General features: G+C 45.2%; 1 protein-coding gene across 17 annotated transcripts in view; it reads right to left on the bottom strand.

Annotated features, from left to right (window-relative positions):
• The window catches only part of abi3bpb (ABI family, member 3 (NESH) binding protein b), a 69,906-nt gene that overhangs the window by 40,161 nt on the left and 8,486 nt on the right, over positions 1-21,259 (bottom strand). For 2 of the 17 annotated variants that reach the window (XM_062446655.1, XM_062446657.1), the window contains 15 exons: positions 20,245-20,433; positions 19,921-19,998; positions 19,088-19,273; positions 18,421-18,486; positions 17,201-17,275; positions 15,612-15,680; positions 15,219-15,344; positions 14,987-15,076; positions 14,679-14,888; positions 13,960-14,065; positions 12,997-13,076; positions 11,344-11,373; positions 10,717-10,875; positions 10,482-10,604; positions 8,795-10,170 (listed from right to left, as the gene is read on the bottom strand). In XM_062446655.1, coding sequence (XP_062302639.1) covers positions 10,055-10,170; positions 10,482-10,604; positions 10,717-10,875; positions 11,344-11,373; positions 12,997-13,076; positions 13,960-14,065; positions 14,679-14,888; positions 14,987-15,076; positions 15,219-15,344; positions 15,612-15,680; positions 17,201-17,275; positions 18,421-18,486; positions 19,088-19,273; positions 19,921-19,998; positions 20,245-20,433 — 1,703 coding nt within the window. In that variant the 3' untranslated portion in view covers positions 8,795-10,054. Of the gene's footprint in view, positions 1-8,794; positions 10,171-10,481; positions 10,605-10,716; positions 10,876-11,343; positions 11,374-12,996; positions 13,077-13,959; positions 14,066-14,678; positions 14,889-14,986; positions 15,077-15,218; positions 15,345-15,611; positions 15,681-17,200; positions 17,276-18,420; positions 18,487-19,087; positions 19,274-19,920; positions 19,999-20,244; positions 20,434-21,259 lie in introns of those variants that run through there. The other 15 variants (XM_062446663.1, XM_062446664.1, XM_062446668.1 and 12 more) reach the window with 12 other exon arrangements.

The following is a 21,259-nucleotide window of genomic DNA, read 5'->3' as shown; positions in this document are numbered from 1 at the left end:
AGACCCACTGGCAGGGGGAACTGGTGAACAAATCAGACAGTTACGGAAAATCCCTTCCTTTCCCTTTTTACCCTGAAGTCAGATGCAGTTCAGGTTACTTGACATTATCAGCCACAGACAATGTTATCCACCCACCGGAATGATAGAAAAACACCTAAAGTTACGTGTTGGTCTAGTGTCAATGACTAGTTTTGATTCTGTTTCTGATTCTTTTTTTACTTATCATTTCAAATCATCAAAACCCTGGGAATGATCAGTGTTAGCCATCGCTACGCGTACAACGCATGTCTTACTTTCCTCCACAGTCTGAGGAGGGGATACGTGTCACTCAGTGATGGAGCGTTCAACTGCAGATCAAGAGGTCGCAAGTTCAAATCCCCCTGAATGCTGCTTTGTAGAAAAGCATCTGCTTTAGCACACAATATGATACGATGATGAAAAAGACAGATTCATATCTCGTGCCACAGAATTATCAGCCTTTGCCATTACATTAAACAGCCTGCTGGTGCAGGGAAGTACGTTGTTTCATGGGTCTTTGTGATGGAGAACTTCTCAGGGAGTGCCGTCTTCGTAGAAGTGGTTCGACATGTCGAAGGCACCAAGCATGGCTTCCTGTTTGGCTCTCCAGATGGAACACAGTCCACTGAAGTCATCTTTCCATTTTCATCCTTGAATTTCTGAGATGTTGTGCTTCAGGTTTTTCACTCCTGCCCTGCCTGTCTGTCTGTGTCTGTCACCATGTTGTCTCCCTCCATGTGGGTCTGTTTTTCTTCGCTGTTGGCATGTGGCTCTCGACCAATTAGCATGCCGGATCATCCCCGCCAGCGCCAATCAGCAGACTCGCTGGCCAGAGCCAATAACCAAAGCTTGTGGTTTGGCACCAGAATAGTGTTTCTGCCTCAGAAGTCTACAATCCTGAAGAAGAGCCGATCCTGGCCCCAACTCCTTTTTTTATAAAGCAGGAACAGTTATTCATTTCATTATTGTCATCCAGCGACAGTTATGAAAGTAAAGTATGCCGGTCACACTGGAAACACGAGGCTGTGGAAACTAAGGTTTGCCCGGTTGTATCTTTCTGCAAGTCAGGAGTTGTAACTCATCATGGATATGCTGTTTTTGAGGTTATGAACTGGATTTACACAACCAACTTTGCACATACTGCCAACGATTACGATCACCAACCGAGTCAACCGAGCCCTAGAAGAAATGTACACAAATGCGTTTGCGTTCTGATTTGAGGCCATGAGATCCTGGATGAATCCATTCCCCTGAAGAATGTTAACCAGGAGCAGACTTAGGGTTAGCTGTCCTCTTGACACACTGAGGCCTCAGACACAGATGATGATTCGAGCTGCCTTAGGTTTGTAACAGATCCAGTGCCTTCCTGTGTGCAGACTGTCAGTTGCCAGGTAGAGGCTTCTCCTGAAGGAAACCATTAAACGCTGGAGGTCGTGTCAGCGAAGGTGTTTGACGGGTCAGCGAAGGTGTTTGAGATTTTCGCAATGATGAATGATACTGTTTTAAACGACACACGTCTAGTACACAGGACTGACATGGCGTGGGCCTTTTATGCCTGGCCCTGGGAACAAGGGAATGTATTGATTATATTATTTTACCAGTGATGATCTCAATTGTTGTTTGATGGAAGCCAGACGCTTTTCAAAATTTGTTTCCATTTTTGTTCAAGTCTTATTATTTGCTTTGTGTTGTTTTTCAGCACATTTACAGCCTGTATTTGACTGCAATTTAAAAAAAATCTGCTTTTTGGATTTCTTTGAAAACCAAGATAAATCTATGTTTTTCTCTGGCCAAATTAACAACAGCTGGATTCTCATGCACACTGCAGCAGAAGGGCCAGTGCCGACTGTGTCTCTTTCACACTGTTCATTGTCAGCACACTTTGCTGAATCTCCCTAGACTCCAGGCCTCCAGGCCTCCGCATTTCTCTCCAAAACCTAAAGATAATCCACTGCCAGGAGAGTTTCCTGCTGAATTTACAAATGGACAGAATTTACACTTCCTTATTAATATTGTTTAAAAACTTTTTCTACATCTACATCTGCAAAATCATATATATTTTCCTGTCCAGAAATAATTGTAATCAGCATGTGTTCTGTTGTTCTCTTCATGATCATTCCAAGCAGGAGGAAAATCACTGTCACATCCTTAAACCAGATGAGAAAGTGCAGACAGTTTCTTCATCAGAAGTAATCATTACAAGTCTGGATGTTGATAGGCCCAGCTCTGTAATGTAATTCCTCCAAGAAATTCTTCCCTCCCAAATGAGAAACATTCCTGGCTGCATGGGGTGTCAGCAGAGTTCTGGAAGTTACAAAGCTGCGTCCCGATTCTGAAACATCCCCAGACTTAGACTACACACACCACGTTGTCGCCAGAGCCCTGGAGAGGGGCTTACCATGTCTACATGATTAGTCCACAACCCCCCTACTTAGAAAACACCAATTACAGTATGTTTGGTTGTTTGTACTTGGCCCAGTGTGGCTCTGAAGCTTCAGGTTTTGTTTGGAGAGGTTTCATCAAACTCTTTACCCTCTTTTAGTAGATCAATGACCTCTAACAATGAGAACACATTAGTTTGATTCTAAAGTTAGGCCCTCGTTAAGATCTTATCAATCTCACATATAACAGCTGTTTCCCAGTTAGTGGAAATGCATGGAACTCCAGAGGCAGAAGGGTCAGGTGGCTGAGCGGTTAGAGAATCGGGCTAGTAATCAGAAGGTTGCTGGTTCGATTCCTGGCCGTGTCAAATGACGTTGTGTCCTTGGGCAAGGCACTTCACCCTACTTGCCTCAGGGGGGAATGTCCCTGTACTTACTGTAAGTCGCTCTGGATAAGAGTGTCTGCTAAATGACGTAATGTGAAAGTGAAAACTAGATGCCACAACTTCTGCTTTGATCCTTAGTGCCCTTTTGTGTTATGTAATGTGCCTTGTTGTACTGTTGCTGTTTGTTAAAATAACACAACTTCAATAAATACATGTTTAAAAAAAGAAAGAAAATGAAAACTTTTTTCAACACAACATTCAGCAGCAACTCCTTCTGTTTATGTCCAAGTCTATTTTCAAGTGTAGCTCTACCATCTCTGCCAATAGATTTAAGATTGGAATAATTTTTAGAGGGGAATCCATCACTCGGCGATTGCCTGAAGCCAGGCGCTTTGTGCACTCTGTAGAAACAATCAGATACGCGAGGTCTCAAAGATTCACCCAGCCATCGTCTGTTTCAACAATCAGATCTTGGACATGTCAGAGAGTTGGACTTCCCCCACAGAGGCTCCCCCGTGTGAGATCAAGGTCCAGTGTTGATTAAGCGATGTCTTTTGGATGCTCTTTTAGTTTGGAATTCTTTCGATTGCTTTTGTTTGAAACTCCCAGGAAAATCACCAGGAGAACAGATGGTTGGCAGGAGTCCGGTCTCTTGCTCTCTCTGGAAGATGGGGACGGTGAGACGGGTCTTGCCGTTGGAGAGCTTGCTCCTGGAGTGCTTGCTTAAATTTACATTTTACATTTTAGTCATTTAGCAGACGGTCTTATCCAGAGCGACTTACAGTAAGTACAGGGACATTCCCTCCGAGGCAAGTAGGGTGAAATGCCTTTTCCAAGGACACAACGTCATTTTGCACGGCTTGGATTCGAACCGGCAACCTTCTGATTAATAGCCCGATTCTCTAACCGCTCAGCTCAGCTTGCTCCTGCGTCTGTGTTGTTCAGCGCACAGATACACGTTGTGCTCTCTCTGCTTCTGTCGGGTCGGACGGAGCTGGCAGTGCAGGAGCCTCGTGTTGGAGTCCCCTATGCGTGTCACCTGGATGGGATTTAAAAGTGAACACTAGCATCTCTCTGTTATCTCTCTGAATTTAGCCATCCGGCTATTTATGAGATTCTGTGCTGAGACAGTTGATACTTTAAGGGGTTTGGTCCCAGAGTTGTTTGAAATCAGGGGAAGCTCATTTTCGTTTCTCAAAGACACATTCAATTCAACGATTTTTAAGTCAGCAAAGGGATAAACACCGCATTTAGAAGGTGTGGAGAGGCGCTGGCTAACTGGGCCTGAAATTATGTCATGAAGTATGTTCTTACTTCACAATATGCTTCATCTTGAATGGAAACGTTGTAGAAAGCAGGTGTTTCAAATGCAGTAGGGTTCTCTGTAATGACTGGGGTCAAGCTCATTCACTGACAGGGAAGGAGAAAGTACTGCTTAAGAAATGCCTGAGAAATGTCTTGTCGAGTCGGTCGCGATGCCTTCCCACAGCAGAACCTCAATTCTAAGCACGGATGATGGTCTGAAGAGGGTTTTACGTTGAGTGAAGTTCCCTTGTAGGCATGCTATTGAAAAGAAAAGGCCTTCTTAAGCCATAACAGGATTTCTGCTTTTTTCTGAGTTGTGTAACAAAGTTGATGGATAACAGGCCATAGAGAGAAACAGAGAGAGAGAGAGGTTGAGAAAGAGAGAGAGAGGTTAAGAAAGAGAGAGAGAGGTTGAGAAAGAGGAGAGAGAGAGGAGAGAAAAGAGAAAGAGGGAGAGGGAGAGAGCGAGAGCTTTAAGGAGGAAAACTGAGTGGATTTCCACTCACCGGATACTCTGACTCAAGAGTTCAAGGCAACATGTCCTTTGAAACGTGCTTCATTTAAAAGCACCCCTACTCGCAGGTTGTTTCTCAATCTTTGGATCTGTACAACCCCATCACCTTCTCTTTTTTGGACGGTTCATAGGGTTAGGGTTGTCATAGCTGGTTTTGTAGCTGAGCAGTTTGGGAAATCAGACCTTTTTTCCAGTATGCCTCTTATAGTGTACTTTCCCTGTAGTTTGTTAAAGTATCATGAGAAAACTACTTTTCCAGGAAAGGCGATGCACGCATCCCTAGCTATTTGTCCACAGCATGTAGAACTTTTTTATATTTTTAATGGTAGATAAAATATTAATGAACCTTCTACTTCTACTTTGCTAGCTGTGTTTTATGACGTTTCAATTTTTCAGTGTAAATTCCTTACATAAGATGCCAGTGGCTTGATGTGCAAGGCTGGCACTTCAGGGTGACGCAAGTCCAAACCCTCTAAGTCCTGGTTGCCCAACAGTCTGCATGTTGCCTATAAATCATTCTGTAGCAGCTTGTGTTCTTCTCACAGAACACACTCTCATTTGTTGATCATTCTGGACACGATGTCCTGAATGGTCCCATTAGCCGACAATTCAATGTGGTCCTCAGTCCGTGCAATCACGTTCTCCTCAAGTACACCCCAGCATGAGAGTGGGAACTCATCCGAGAGAGCGTGTTGAAGTGCAAGGAAAGGAAAACGTTGTGTCTGATTTAGAAGCCCTCCAGGGACTATTTTGGAAACAAAAATCTAGACAAAAAAAAAAATGTTTCTTTTTTTTCTTTTTTTTTTTCCGTTGTCATGTTTCTCTCGGGGGGCTTCTAGACAGATGAGTTGTGGTCCAGAGGAAATTCCCTAATCCTATCTGGGCAGGGATTCCCTGTTTGTGAACGATAGAGTTGGAGGGCCGAGTGGAGAGATGGAGGGAGGATGGTAAACGGAGAAAGGGTGTCAGGCTCCAGGGAAAGGAGGGATGTGAGAGGAGAGAAGTCTGGAGATTGATGTCCTCTTCCATGGCGTTGACTGACTCACACACGGAGACACCACTCCGTAGAGATCGGAGTTGTGATGGTTTTTGCAGCCCCTTCTCGTTCAATGCTTTGTTAATGTAATGGCCCATCCTGCGCTCATCCAGCACTCATCCAGCACTCATCCAGCACTCATCCAGCGCTCATCCAGCGCTCATCCTGCGCTCATCCAGCACTCATCCAGCACTCATCCAGCACTCATCCAGCACTCATCCAGCACTCATCCTGCGCTCATCCAGCACTCATCCAGCGCTCATCCTGCGCTCATCCAGCGCTCATCCAGCACTCATCCAGCACTCATCCAGCACTCATCCAGCACTCATCCAGCACTCATCCAGCACTCATCCTGCGCTCATCCAGCACTCATCCTGCGCTCATCCAGCACTCATCCAGCACTCATCCAGCACTCATCCAGCACTCATCCAGCACTCATCCCGCACTCATCCAGCACTCATCCTGCACTCATCCAGCACTCATCCAGCACTCATCCAGCACTCATCCCGCACTCATCCAGCACTCATCCTGCACTCATCCAGCACTCATCCAGCACTCATCCAGCACTCATCCAGCCTCTGAGGGATTCCGTGTTGACATGACATCCTACTGTAGTTCCAGCAGAAAGCTAAACAGAAAGCTAAACTGTGAGCCACACAGTTGATCCTCCTTACACAGGCAGTTAAAGAAGACTTTACAATGATGACGCTTTGCGACTAGCTCAGTTAATTTACCCAACGATCAAGTAAATCTCTCCCAAAGCATTTCTGAGCAATCGCCTTCAAAGAAGCACCTGGACCTATAACTCTCTTTGTCAATCCCAATAAGACGGAGAACCACAACACCAGCCATGTTAAAACAGTCCAGCCGGCACTCTGGCACTCTGGCTGTTTAATCTCGCAGCGTCCCCAGGGTTGCTCCAGAGACATCCCTCCCCCCACTCCATCAGACTGGGTTCCATCAACCAACGTTTTCCAGGAAGCAGGGAGATGGGAGTGACACCGAGGTGGAGAGGGTCCCCGGTGTCCAGACCTGCTCCTGCAGACTGAGTGCTTCCATCTGGCTGTGGACTACAACTCCATCTGGCTGTGGACTACAACTCCCAGCAGTCTGTCCTGCGTTCCCCTGCGGCCGTGTCCTGACTGGCCATGTCAATACCCAAGAAAATTAGTTTTTATCACGTCCTGTGAAAACACAAGGAATCCCATCCCTGAATGTTCAAACACATGCATGGCCTAAAAGTAGTAGCTCTTGTCATCACCCAGTGATGTAATCCAACCATCTATAAGCGATCCACAGGGCCATGTGGTTCTGACCTTCGCTGTGCACATTTGCACTCTCCATACTCCAAATTTAGCTTGTGATCATTAGTCTGCTGCATTAATTTCCTGGCCAAGCACCACAGTTTTGCCCTCTTTTTCCTACCATGGAGAACTGGCCAGCCATGAAGCCCATCATGTGAAACTGTTAGTATCTACAGAGACTGGCCTGTTGTTGAAACAGCTGTGTTGGGTTTGTGAGTTCCCTGTGTGGGTGGCCAGTGTGGTGCGACTCGGCCACTTACAACCATGTCAGAAGGGTGCGTTGTGTAGCGTGACCGTGCGGGTCTGCCCCTTGTGGCTCTCTGTTGCGCTTGCGAGGGGGGTAGCTGTTTAGTTCCTTCTTTTCGCTCAGTCTCGCTCTGTCTTAGCTGGTGTCAAGCTTGGCCTCGACCGATCAACCAGCTTTACCATCTTTTAGAGAGTAATTTAAGAATACGGAGCCCTCACCCATTCATTTGATTACCGTGGTAACTCGAACGTTCTAGAACCATCCGCGTGAGCCGACTCAAATGGTGATATATCAAGTTCCGTTGACATGCTGTATGTTCCATCCTCATAGCACCACCCTCTGATGTGATCAACCACTGAGTTGTAAACCCCATGATACCACCCTTGTTGAGCCAAAACATCCGCATTTTGATGGATATAATCTAATCTTTGTTGTGTGTGTGGAGGAAAGACATACTTTCCTTGCAAAACAAGAAGGCTCACAATTTCACAAACTATTCCAGAGAGACAGACAGAGAGAGACAGACAGAGAGAGACAGACAGACAGAGAGAGACAGACAGAAAGAGACAGACAGAAAGAGAGAGACAGACAGAGAGAGACAGACAGAGAGAGACAGAGAGAGACAGACAGAGAGAGACAGAGAGAGACAGACAGAGAGAGACAGACAGAAAGAGACAGACAGAGACAGAGAGGGAAAGAGAGGGACAGAGAGAGACAGACAGAGACAGAGAGGGAAAGAGAGGGACAGAGAGAGACAGACAGAGACAGAGAGGGAAAGAGAGGGACAGAGAGAGACAGACAGAGACAGAGAGGGAAAGAGAGGGACAGAGAGAGACAGACAGAGACAGAGAGGGAAAGAGAGGGACAGAGAGGGAGATAGAAAGAGTGGTGGCAGGCCCCTGGGTTGTTCCTCTATCAGAGTTCTAAGTTCTAAGTTCCACTTTGAAGTGACATTTGTTTTTACCCCCAGACCATTACCTTCTCTAGCAAAATGTATGAAGACATCCAGAGGCAGTTTTAGAAGTCCTCCCCCTCCCTTCCTCCCTGTCTCAACACCACCACCTCGATGGATTCGAAGAATATCTGTGTTGAGTTTGGCTTTTGGATTCACTGTCGCTTTCCCGCTCTCTCTCTCTCCTTCACTTTCTGTCTGTCTGACTCGCTCACTCACTCGCTCTCTCTCTCTCCTTCACTTTCTGTCTGTCTGACTCACTCACTCTCTCTCTCCTTCACTTTCTGTCTGACTCACTCACTCGCTCTCTCTCTCTCCTTCACTTTCTGTCTGTCTGACTCACTCACTCTCTCTCTCCTTCACTTTCTGTCTGTCTGACTCACTCACTCACTCGCTCTCTCGGCCTGGAAAAGTGTGGTAATCCATGGATCACTGTTGATGTTCCTAATTGGACCTGCGGCCGGGTCTGACATGGAGGGAAAGTACAGCCGGCTGTGTGAGCTGGGTCTGATGGTGGCGAAGCTTTCATAACTCCTCTCTCAAAACCCACTGAGAAAAACAATAGTATTTTCTATTTTTGTATTTTCTAACCGTAACCCTATCTTAAGTGAGGAATTCCATAAGCTTCCAGAAACCCAATAAGCACAATCATTTACAAAATGTTTGTTTTATTGAAAATAGATACAAGAATGGAAGTACATATCAAAAACAACAATCCATTTCATGTAAAAGATTTGCTTAAGACACTTATCTGCAAGCATTTATGAGACAGAAGAGTATTTCTGTACAAAACGGTGTCACTTTTCAACAAAGTATTCCCCTTCTGATTCTCATGAATCATCACAGATTCGCAACAATGTACAACCAAATATTTGGATGGACTAACACACGCATGTAACTTTCCATCCATGCGACTGGTGTGGATGCATCTATGTTTACAGTTCACCCACATATCTGAAATGCTACCATAGGGTACTAAATGCCACAAATGGCCATTTTAAGGTAATGTTTAGCAAAAGTAGTTGAAAAAATACTTTTTCTCCATATACATATAAATACATTTATATTGTGCAAATTGCAAGTTACGACCTCCCCCATCTACCCACCCCATATATCAGGGCCAATGATGGAGGCGTATTTAATTGGTACATGACATTCTGTGTTTTTGCATGAAATTGAGTGTGTGTGTGTGTGTCTGTCTCTGAATGTTGTTGCTGCAACTGTATGTGAATGTTGATGAGTTTGATGATTCTGAAATGTAAACTGAAGTAGTGTAAACATTATTGATCATTATTGATTATTGAACATGTTTTCTCTGTCCTGCATTTAAGAGCCATGGAGCTACATCAGAGCTAAAACCTTGTGTTAAAAAGTTTGACTCTTTCCCTGTTTTCTGTTCCATTATTTCTTAAACAGTCACTGTTGATGAAAGTGTGTAAGCTGGTACACTTTACAGCAGAAGCATTGCTTTATATACCAATCCCTGTCACACTGGTGGGCTATACAAGGAATATATGGCATCAGAAACTTTGATAAATAATATCATACAAGTTATCAAAATAATTTTAGGGAGCCAGCTTCCCATTATCTAAAAAATATATCTAGTGTATGTTTGTTGCCACACACTGCGGACAGTAACAACGATCTCTGTAATTCTTCCATGTGTCGTTATCGTTTTTTTCTCATTTGCCATGATTGATAAATAGTGAAAGGAGTCACGTTTGCAGTTAAATGTTACAAATGCACTCAATCGAACTCCCTGACATGTAGATTCTGTACAATTCTCTTTACAAGTCTGGGTTCCGTGTGGCACAGAGGGATACACGTCATCCAGAGACTGGAGACAACAGCACCTCCATGTCACCATTCCAGCCTGTTTGATGTACATCTTCTCCCAGGCTGCAGAGAGTCCTACCACTTGCCAGGGATGGGCGTTCCACACTCATACCATGAGACGTAGTTGATGTGAGATCTGCCTCCTATCTGACCAAAGTTAACAGGTTCTTGCCTCATGGCTCTGTAGTACCCTGAAACACAAAACAATCTGCTTTTGAAAACCGTACTTAGTTTGGGGGTTCCCCCCCCCCCCCAATATATATTTCTGAGAAGAAAATGCCAAATACATAGGGACATAGGGAGTCAGGTGGCTGAGCGGTTAGAGAATCGGGCTAGTAAACAGAAGATCGCTGGTTCGATTCCCGGCCGTGCCAAATGACGTTGTGTCCTTGGGCAAGGCACTTCACCCTACTTGCCTCGGGGAGAATGTCCCTGTACTTACTGTAAGTCGCTCTGGATAAGAGTGTCTGCTAAATGAATAAATGTAAATGTAAATACATACCTTCTCTGGCTGGTAGCTGGTCAGCCCTCACTTGTGTTCCTGTTCTCCCATCCAGGAAAGAGTCCACAAACTGACAGTGGTCCTCCCCATGTCCTGTCTGGTCCCCGATGTTGTAAAACTTACCTACAAGATACCAGGGTATGGGTACTCAAGTGGTACAGTAGCATGGTTTAAATAACTTTAATTGAGGCTGATTTCTTGGAATGTTTCGGGGGGGTTTTCGCAGTGAACTCACCGTTGAGGGAATCACTCAGGTAGATCTTGTATCTCAGAGAGTTGCAGATCTGAACTCCGACAAACTTCCGATACCAGGTTCTCTTCACGTACTGCTTCCCGTTGCAGTCGGAGTAAGAATCCGTCTTGAAGGAGAACTGGGTCCAGATTGCGTCTTTTCCTATAGTGAAAGAAAGTATGTAAACCATTGCAAAAAGGATAATGGTTAAAGCTTAGGGAAAAGTTAATCGTGTGCAGAAAAGCATAATGTGCACAATCCCAACTCATCCATTTTACAGATTCTAACGAATAAAGCAAAAAACAGCGCCTTTTTTGTTGTTGTTAATTATTAACTCATCTCCTCCACAAAGAACATCCTTTACCCACATTATTCAGTTTTTCAGTGCATCCAGGCCTCTTAATGTGTTCTTATTCGGGTTAAACGAAAATAAGAGTCTGCCCTCATTTGCTGTGTAAATGTTTGGTCTGGCTGGGGCTGGGGTGAGGAGGAAGTGAGCTGGACTGGACAGCCACGAGGCGTGAGCCTCCACTAGACTGGGAGTGTGCCAGTAGCCCTCATTAAGCTGGCCGTCTTTGGTGGACATGGTGGAACCTGTCATCTGTGTGAAAGGATTGAGAGCAGGCTCACCTGACACATTCTCGCTCACCCGAGGGTCCGCTGTTGGATGGAGAGAGAAAGAGAGAGATGGAGAGAGAGAGAGATGGAGATGGAGAGAGGGAGTGAGAGATGGAGAGAGAAAGAGAGAGAGAGATGGAGATGGAGAGAGGGAGTGAGAGATGGAGAGAGAGAGAGGGAGTGAGAGAGGGAGAGAGAGGGGAAGACAGATTTAGAGAAGGTTGGAGTTATGGTTCAGTTTCCAGTCAGTGTTCATTTGACAGAACAGAGAAAGTTAAAACAGACAGACAGTAAGTGACAGAGAGAGAGAGAGAGAGAGAGAGAGAGAGAGAGAGAGAGAGAGAACACGATGAGAGAGAGAGAAAGAAGGTACACTGAAATAAATCCAAAACTACAGTGTATACCAGTCCAAACAATTCTACCTGGATATAAAAATTGTTTCAAAACAATCTGCAAATTCTTCCCCACAGAGGAAACACACATGCCTGCAGACACAAGTCTTTTCAACCGGCCAAAATAAAACTCATGATTCACGTACTGTCATTGATATCATGTTCTGAGACCAAGAGGGTTCTGTATGCTGGGCCAAACAAGCCTCAAACTCTCCACAGAGCCACAAAGCCTCCAGGAACCGCAAGACAATTCATCTGCTGACAAACTCCTCGTTCTTCACGTGTGGCAGCTTCTGCAGGCCAGTACGGCCCAGCAGAGGAGTCCTCCCAGGAACATAAAAACGACCAAACTCCCGACTCTGCATTAATTTATGATATGCTGTTTGGGGAATATGGGCTGTTACCCTCAGGGGCGGAGGGTTGCTGGCACATCATCAGTCCCCCCCACCCTCCTCAGGTCTTAGTAGGTTTACATGGAGCTGGAAGCCAAGGTTAGGAAAATGAAGGGCCATGCTGAAATCATTACCTTAATAAGAGGCCATTTGTTGCAGAGCCCTCAAAGGTAAGTGGGGGATCGTAGACATGACTAGGGCTGGCAGACTGTGTGTGTGTGTGTGTGTGTGTGTGTGTGTGTGTGTGTGTGTGTGTGTAGCATGAGTGAACAAGAATGCGCTCCATGTTTGCTTTCCATTACAGTTCATCCTACACAATTTATATGGATGCAGCAGGGCTTTTTCAACACAAGGCTCAGCGGTGTGTGTTCAGCATGGGGTGTGTTCAGCATGGGGTGTGTTCAGCATGGGGTGTGTTCAGCATGGGGTGTGTTCAGCATGGGGTGTGTTCAGCATGGGGTGTGTTCAGCACGGGGTGTGTTCAGCACGGGGTGTGTTCAGCATGGGGTGTGTTCAGCATGGGGTGTGTTCAGCATGGGGTGTGTTCAGCACGGGGTGTGTTCAGCACGGGGTGTGTTCAGCACGGGGTGTGTTCAGCACGGGGTGTGTTCAGCACGGGGTGTGTTCAGCACGGGGTGTGTTCAGCATGGGGTGTGTTCAGCATGGGGTGTGTTCAGCACGGGGTGTGTTCAGCACGGGGTGTGTTCAGCACGGGGTGTGTTCAGCACGGGGTGTGTTCAGCACGGGGTGTGTTCAGCACGGGGTGTGTTCAGCACGGGGTGTGTTCAGCATGGGGTGTGTTCAGCATGGGGTGTGTTCAGCACGGGGTGTGTTCAGCACGGGGTGTGTTCAGCACGGGGTAGCTCTGATCGTTACTGTACCTGATTCTGTGCTGAAGGACACTGGTTCACTTGGGGGTCCTGTGCCAAGCTCATTCTTAGGCTTCACCTTGAATTCATAGCTGTGAGATGAGAGCAGGAAGGGTATCATGTGTCAGTTGACCTCACAGAGGATCCAGAACCACAACCTTCTCCAGCTTGCTCCAAAACACAGACTTTCTCTCCCTTCCATTCGAAAGTTATTATTTTTAGTGAATTATAATTTTTCCTTTAATATCGCAGTATTAAACTGGACACAGGTATCTGATGGAAATCTGGGAAATTGTTTTTCAGGCTTGTTCCATCTCCGAGGAAAGAATATAGGCTCATATTCCAAATGCTTCGCCATAACACCGATCTTTTTCTTCTCCAGATGTAGCAGGCAAAGAACTTAAGCACCTAATGGTCCTACTAATGGTTCCTCCATATGAAAAAATCAGCCTGCAGTTCTCCACTTCATGCAGGAAGACCTGGTTTATATAGTCTATCACTTTCTTTAGTGTCATATACTCCCTTGTTCAGGCTCATGAAAAACCTAGCTAGCGTGGTGGCTGCCTGCTATGGACATCCTTCTCTCCACAAGACCACGGTTAAAACAGTACTTACTTTCTCGCAACTATTTGAGGTGTGCTAGAATTGGTCTACCTGTCAGTAAAATGGGTTTCCTTCCATATCATTGGTTTCATTGCACCCGAAAAGCTACGGTACATCAAGTATAGCAAAAGAAAACAAACAAGGCTTTGACTAACGTTCATTGCCATTTCCCACCTCGACCCCCAGAGAGGTGAGCTGTATGTGCATAGCTGAACTAATGTCACTAATAAATTGTAGGGATATCAGATCCCAGGGGTCGTGACCTCTTCTGGTTGGAATGAGAAGCTGTTCAATCAGGAAGAACACACTGGTCTACTGTTCGTATCCATCTCTCTCAAACACGGGTTGGTGTGTATTTGTTTTTCTACACACCTGCTCTCTGGTTTGAGGTTTTCCACCGCTGTGTGAGTCTGGTTGGTGGTCAGGATGGACACCTGCTCACCGTCTGGGCCCTTAGTCGTGGAGATGACTTCGTACTCTGCAGGTCAAAAAAGAAGTGAACAAGAGTTCAGGGACTTTCGACTTCAGAGTAGCAGTCTATCCCTGAGCATACACTTCAACCTCAACCTCAACATGAGGACTTAAGACAGACTCAGGTGGCTGAGTCTGTCTTAAGCCAACTGGAGTCAGTTGGCTGAGCGGTGAGGGAATCGGGCTAGTAATCCGAAGGTTGCCAGTTCGATTCCCGGTCATGCCAACTGACATTGTGTCCTTGGGCAAGGCACTTCACCCTACTTGCCTCGGGGGAATGTCCCTGTACTTACTGTAAGTCGCTCTGGATAAGAGCGTCTGCTAAATGTAAATGTAGGTGAAGTGTTTTAGTTCAATCCTGCGCCAACTAATCTGTAGAAATCTCAACTCAGGTCGTTCGTAAAGACCGAAACACAAAACATCAAATCTTTTCTTGGAAAATATCTCAGATATCTAAGTACAGGGACATTCCCCCGAGGCAAATAGGGTGAAGTGCCTTGCCCAAGGACACATCGTCATTTATCACGGCTGGGAATCGAACCGGCAACCTTCTGATTAATAGTCCGATTCTCTAACCGCTCAGCCATCTGATCCCCACAGACATCATCTTTTCATTTCACCTGTGGTGTCGTTGTCCGTCTTTTCCCAGTCCAGGATGATGAAGGAGGGGCAGCCTTCCACCGTCACCACCGTCAGGTTGGACGGAGGAGACCTGGGTGGAGCAGTCACGTTCTGCTCCCCACCCTCCTCCTCTGGGAAGTAGTTGAGGGAGGTGGTGATGGAGCAAGGCTCCTCCGGCTTCTTGTCTGTTTTGTAGACGACGTGAGGGGCTTGAGGAGAGAGAGAGAGGAAATGTTACCCCTGCACCTGAAAAGATCCCGCCAGAGGAAAGACCGTGTGATCTGTGATCACCAGTTCAGGCTCTTACCCACAAAGCGTTTTTTGCCCAAGGCGTCGACATCAGAAGCTGGCAAAGCACTGAACAATGAAGAGTTCTCCCAGCTTTCGAACCGACTGACTGTGAGAGGAACCAAAGAGTAAATCGGTGTGCGTTGCGTTTTGACCAGCCTGTCTTAGTTCTGTAAGACTGCTGTTTTTTTCTTCTCAGGCCAAAGCTTTTGATCTTGTGTAGGACAAAACTACTCTGGGTGCATTCCTACCATTAACAGCTGGTGCTATAGTTGTTGTGTGTTTGCGTTCTTGCTTGGCAGGCTTGGCTGTCACCGATGGAAATTTGGGTTTGAGGACAGAGGCCATGTCGGTTTGTTTAAGGCCGTTCAATTTGTCTGCAGAGATGGAGGTTGGCAAGAACAATCGGTTACACTCTTAACCTTGATTTTCCTCAGTTTAAAAAGTTCGCCTTTTGCATCGCCATCCTTCATACGGATTCAGAACAATAAAAAGGCTGTGTTTGTTAATCACAATCAGCAAACTTCCTGATCAAACACATGTGTAAGGAGAACAGGCATCTTGTGGTTATTATAGACATTGTGGGTACAGTAAGTGAGGTGAACAAATAAACATGAGCATATCCTTGTTTGTCCTGTTCTTACCGATGTCACCTGGTTTGCCAACCAGATTGGTCTTCTTGTTGACAGGTATGGAAGGGCGAGCAGGGGACCCTGAAACACAGTGATAAAAACAGAACTTAGCGGCAGAATCGCCTGATAATGAAGCTGCAAATGTCCTCCCCCATTTTAAACCTTCAGAACGTGTTGACCCCAGATCTGACAGGCAAGGCCAGCTGTCTGATAGGTTGTTTGAGATGAATCAGTCTACAGTATGTCTGAGGAGAGACCTTGATGAGGTCATTCGGAATGAAAAACAGTGGAAGACTCTTTTACTGCCTGCTCTAGAATGTCATATGGTATTGGGTTTAGACCAACAACAAAAAAAGAATTGCCCTGAGTGTATTTTTATGAAAGAACCATGAAAACAAACGTATTATACCCAACAGTGAAAACCTACAGTGCATCAGTTCCCCAAGGCTCAATGAACCTCTAGACGTGGACAATTGCATGTAATTCCATGAGGTTACATGCATTTTCTGAATTTTACGAAGAAAATACGTGAAAAACCTGGTGCTAATTATCTCCCTGGTTCAGAGAGGTCCCCTGCTTTTTAATCAAGAGGTTGTTTCAGCTCCAACAGAACATGTAATAAATGCCGACCCGAAACATGAAAGCCACTGGAGGAAAGAAAAACATGTGAGGTCTTGTAACGTGAAACAATATGGGGGCATTGCTTAAAAAAATGTGGGTAGACATCCATGTTTGAATCAATTCCAGTTTGCACTCAGTACTGTTTTGTTGGAGTCCCCCCCCCCCCAAAAAAAAAAAAGATTTAAGTAAGAATATATCTTCTCTCATTCAAGACAGCAACATTCTATTAACTGGGATTGTGTTTCAAGACATTGTCGAAACCAAATCCTTTTTGTACACACAATACAATGTGCACTCCTGCAAAAAAAAGTATACATTGCACACACAATGCCCTAAAGCACCATGTGATGACAACAAATAATTGTAACCAATTCAATGTGTAAGCCCAATACATACAAACACAATTTTGTAACCATAAGCAAACACAGGATTCCATAGCTGATGAACATGCAGATGGAGCCATGCTCTCCTGATTGCATGAGGGTTCTGTAAACATTGGCACCTATGCAGCAATGCACAACCCTCTAAAGCTTATTGTTCTTTCAAGGCCAATACTTGCAATCAGGCAAGAAGCAAAAAGCCTTAAGCATGTGGACTGTACCCAGGAAAATAGACTAAAATAACATTTGAGACTCCAATTTTGAGAGTTGTCAAGTTCATTACAGGGGTGGTGTTAAAAAAGTCTGTTTCTTTACGTCTTTGTGGCGAGAAAAAGTGCAAAGCTTGGTGAGGAACACGTTAAAGTATTTAAATAAAAAATATTTTATAATAAGCTTCAGACTAGGAAACTGCATACTTTCCAAGTGGAAAGTATTTTCCAAAGGCTCGTTTTCAAAATATATTTTGGTAAAAAAGAGATTTGACTTTAAACATCCAACATGAGCCAATCATGCAAACTGGGCGGTATACAACTGCAGTGCCAATCAGTGCATGAAGTGAGAATAGTTTTTAGTGCAAATAGACTGGATTCATGCTTTTACCAAACAACTGGTCCTCAATTGAAGGCCTTGACTGGCCCACTTGATGTTTACTGTCTTCCAATAGTGAGTTGTTTGCTGCAGAGAAAGCACTGCCATTAAGATCGTTTCATCTTATGGAACAAGAACGACCTAAACACAACAGTTCTATCTGATCTAATCAAGCACATCTCTCTGAGTTTATCCTCTCTGGGTATTCCACTGTTTTGCATTATTAGAGGGGGTTAAGAACTCCATTGAAGAACCGTTCTTAAAAAAAAAAGGTTCATTTTACATTCCATAAAAGAGCACAAATGATCTTAAATACCATCATATGTATGTAACACTTGCATATAGTACTTTGTGGACACATATCATCACAACATGAAACCAACAGGTTATGAGTACAAAATGGATGAAGCGTGATGACAGTCGACCCCAACACCGGCCCATGCTAACAGCACATACACAGTTCAGACATGCACAGTCATGCAAACACTCCTAGCTGTCGGAAAACACAAAGTCTACTGTCCCAACAGATCGAGAACACTGGACCTGGCTTTAGCCACTAATATTCAGCAAGTTTTACAGAGAATACTTATTTCACTGTCAGTTAAGAGTAGTACCAACATAGTATTTAAATTATATTAAATTAACAGTTATGTTTTCAGGGTTTATGTACTGGAATATGTCAGGTACAGCAAATCAGAGACTAAAGAATAGTTTTAGGAGTCACTTAACCCTAAGAAAGTGTAAGAGGAAGGTCTGCTGAGGTTGGTCTCTGAGGTTGTGAAGCAGTCTAACAGCTGGATGTGGTGTTGTGCAGCATCCAGACAGCCCTGCAGGCTTCTGAAGGCCTCTGAAACCCCCTCAGTTTCTTAACAACATGAAACCAATTGTTACGGAACGCAAACTTTCCCAACATCACAAGTGATCAAATGTGTTGCTGATTCTCACCACTCCGGTCAGACAACAGACATCTGACAAGCCTTGCATGTTTCGAAGCCTGCTACAGCACCAAGCGGTTTGAGTGAACAAACAAGTTATAAGAAACGAGGCAACGAAACAGATGGATGGACAGACTTACAGTGTGACGAATGGACAAACAGATATTAATGAACAAACACAATGGCGGAGGTGAAGGGACACCGGCATGGAGGCAGCGGTGAAGATGGTGCTGCCGCGGCAACGGCTGCATGTTAATGATGGATGAGAGACAAAAATAAAAAATCAACTCTTTTTACCCATTCGCAGTCTGGACCACATGACTGGTTTAGGAAGGGAGAGTCCCTTGTGATGTTCTCCGTTGGCTGTTGGGAGAAGAGGGAACGTTATGAAGGAAGAACTTGGTCGACCATGTTGATAAGATAAGACATCCGTCTCCTGGACGGAAAAATCCAGCAAAAATACTTTGTGAGCATGAAAGGAGGGGTCAAAAGATTGTGTTTGTGTGGAAGTTGCGTGTGTGTGTGATGACAAGCCACCATAGAATCTGGTTCTCCTCTGAATCTTGTGTGGGGATCAATCTTAAAATGAGAATATAAATGTAGTCTATCAACGTCAATACCTCCTGTGAAGCCAGTTTTAAATGTCTTGTCAGTTTTTTTGAACATATGGTTCACCCGTGACCAATCGCTACCTCAAACTCTGTCAAGCGATGTCGAAGCATGACCGACGGTCGCTTTACATGACCTGAGTTGCAACCAGACCTCTCAAAACTACCCTTGCAAATTCAATCTGTGCCTATTTCTTACAACATTTGGGGTTGGTTTGACGTAAATACAACATGATGGGTACACACGAAGGTTTGAAAGCTTTCCAGTCAACCCACACGTTGGAAACGGGAGATATTTTGAGGAAGAGGAAGAGGAAGGAGCAGAGCTAGAGAAAAGGGGAGAAGGACTCCATTACCCCCTGGTGTGCCCATAGTCTGGGATGAGTTACTGGCCCTAGGAAGGGAGGAGGGTAGTCTGAAACCGTTATTAAAGGGAAAGAGGCGATCTCTGCCTGGAGGCTTCATGGTTCTGGCAACCACGGTAACGGCTGGGCCTCGAGGCCGCAGGGCGGTGGAAGGGGGGTTTCCCTGGCTGCCTGGACCTACGGGATCAAAAACAACGGCAGGACGTCTGTTACAATCTATCTTTTTTTGTGGCGTCTTGGTTAAAAACCGTCCACGGTGCCATTGCAGTGTGCTTGAAGCCACGGCCGCAGAATTCAGCGATGACATGATGTTGTTAGAGATGGAGACGGCATCACTTCAGGGATGGTGTGACGGTCAAGTTCAAGTGGGAATTTTAATGAACGACTGACTCATTCATTCACAGTGAGTCGATCATTTGTTACACTTGATATGCTGTACGTACGTATCGTGTGTAAATATATGTTAACACTCCGTGATATGTCATGATTTCAAAGCACTTTAAGCTCTCACAATCTTTAGAATTCACAGTCATAAGCTGATGGACCCTAGCGGCAGAATGAAACCATGACTGGAAGATTGTGTAGACATGCACACACATGGGGGTTATGCTGGATGACGGGTGTGTACAGGTGCATTTAAAGTGCTTTGCTCTCCACGGCCATTCCTGTGAACAAAATGATCTGCTTCAGGTCGGACAGACAGCAACAGAAAGCTGTGGATCAAGATGGTGATGGTGCAGAGAGTAGCAGGCACAGACAACGTAGCCACGCCAGGAAGACAAGGAGGATGTGAGAGCATTCATAAGATATGACATCACGGTTACCCCAGTTATTATTACTGGCTCGCTCTCTGCCCAGGGCAAGTCTCAGAACTGATGTTCCTTCCCAGGAATCGCTGTGAGCTGTGTGGGTAAAAGAGAGCTTTAATCTATCGGTGGAGGCTTGGGTTACACACCATGAGAAGTCAGGGAAGACAGTCCAGCACCAATATTAACGGCACTCAACATTCTTTTGTTGACTATGTACTTTCATCTTGACAGAACAAGAAATTGGACTCGCAGTGCAGAACATCTGCTCTTTACGTCTGATACCCATGAAAACACTGCAAGGTGGGGAGGAAAAGTTGAAGTTGAAAAGATAGGAATTACCAGAGGGGTTACGTGGCTTGTCTGTGTCACTAGTGGGCGCCCTGGGCTGAAGGTATCCCTGAAGCATCTTGTCATTCAGAGGGGACTTAGGGGCGACGGTACTGGGGGCTGTGGTGGGCTGATGGTGGGGGTAGACTGGAGGAAGGTGTCCGGGTTGGAAGGAAGCATTTCTAATAGTGTTTCCTTTGTCTGGAGTGAGAGGGAAGAGAGAGGTACACCCATTATGGGAACCAGATTTGTTTTTGAACTTGAGAGGATGTTTGGTGGATTTGGTTGCATCCATGTGAACTGTCAATCTACAGCTGTCGGACAGGCATCCAAACGCCCTCATCAGCTCTTAAAGCTAAGGAGAGGTTATTTGAATGCCGATCTCTGACAAAATGTTCTTTTTTTTCTTCTTTTTTTTATGCCAAAACATTATGCCAAAACATTACGATTTTTCAAATTGATTTGTGTTGGTCCCATAATCATGTTGTATCTCATAGGAAACCCTCAAGAAAGACTTGAATACATTATCACGGACAGAGGAGGGACAGTGGAAGGGTGTGGAGGCTGCAGAGCGACTTTGTGCTGCTTTTCCAGAGAGGAAAAATCCAACACGTCTGCGTCTTTGGCATGCGTTGTGTCATGCAGACTGAAGTCACACTGGACATGGTCACTTTAGTGGAAGTGCAAAAATAGACATCTTTAAAAGAACAAAATACAGACAGAGAATGTAAACAGATGGAGACTCGCTGATGGGATCAAGAGGTATGGAGCTGATTGATGGTTGACAGTGTGTCGACAAAAAAAACATTATTTGGATGGAGTCTGCTATGCAGGAGAAAAGAGAATAAACGTGTATACACACACAGGAGGAAACATGAGGAGAAAGTAAGAAGGCAGTGGATGTTCATGGTGGTCAGATCAGATTGACAATTAAGATGGAGTGAAAGATATGTGAATCGGGGAGGGGGAACAATGAAGCACGATGGACGATGTGATGAACTTTGTACTAGCCAGCGAGCACAGAACA

Source organism: Osmerus eperlanus, chromosome 21 (genome assembly GCF_963692335.1).
Source record: "Osmerus eperlanus chromosome 21, fOsmEpe2.1, whole genome shotgun sequence".
Taxonomy (NCBI): Eukaryota; Metazoa; Chordata; class Actinopteri; order Osmeriformes; family Osmeridae; genus Osmerus; species Osmerus eperlanus.
Note: the sequence above shows the minus strand (reverse complement) of the source record. Positions and strands in the feature narration are given on the sequence as shown.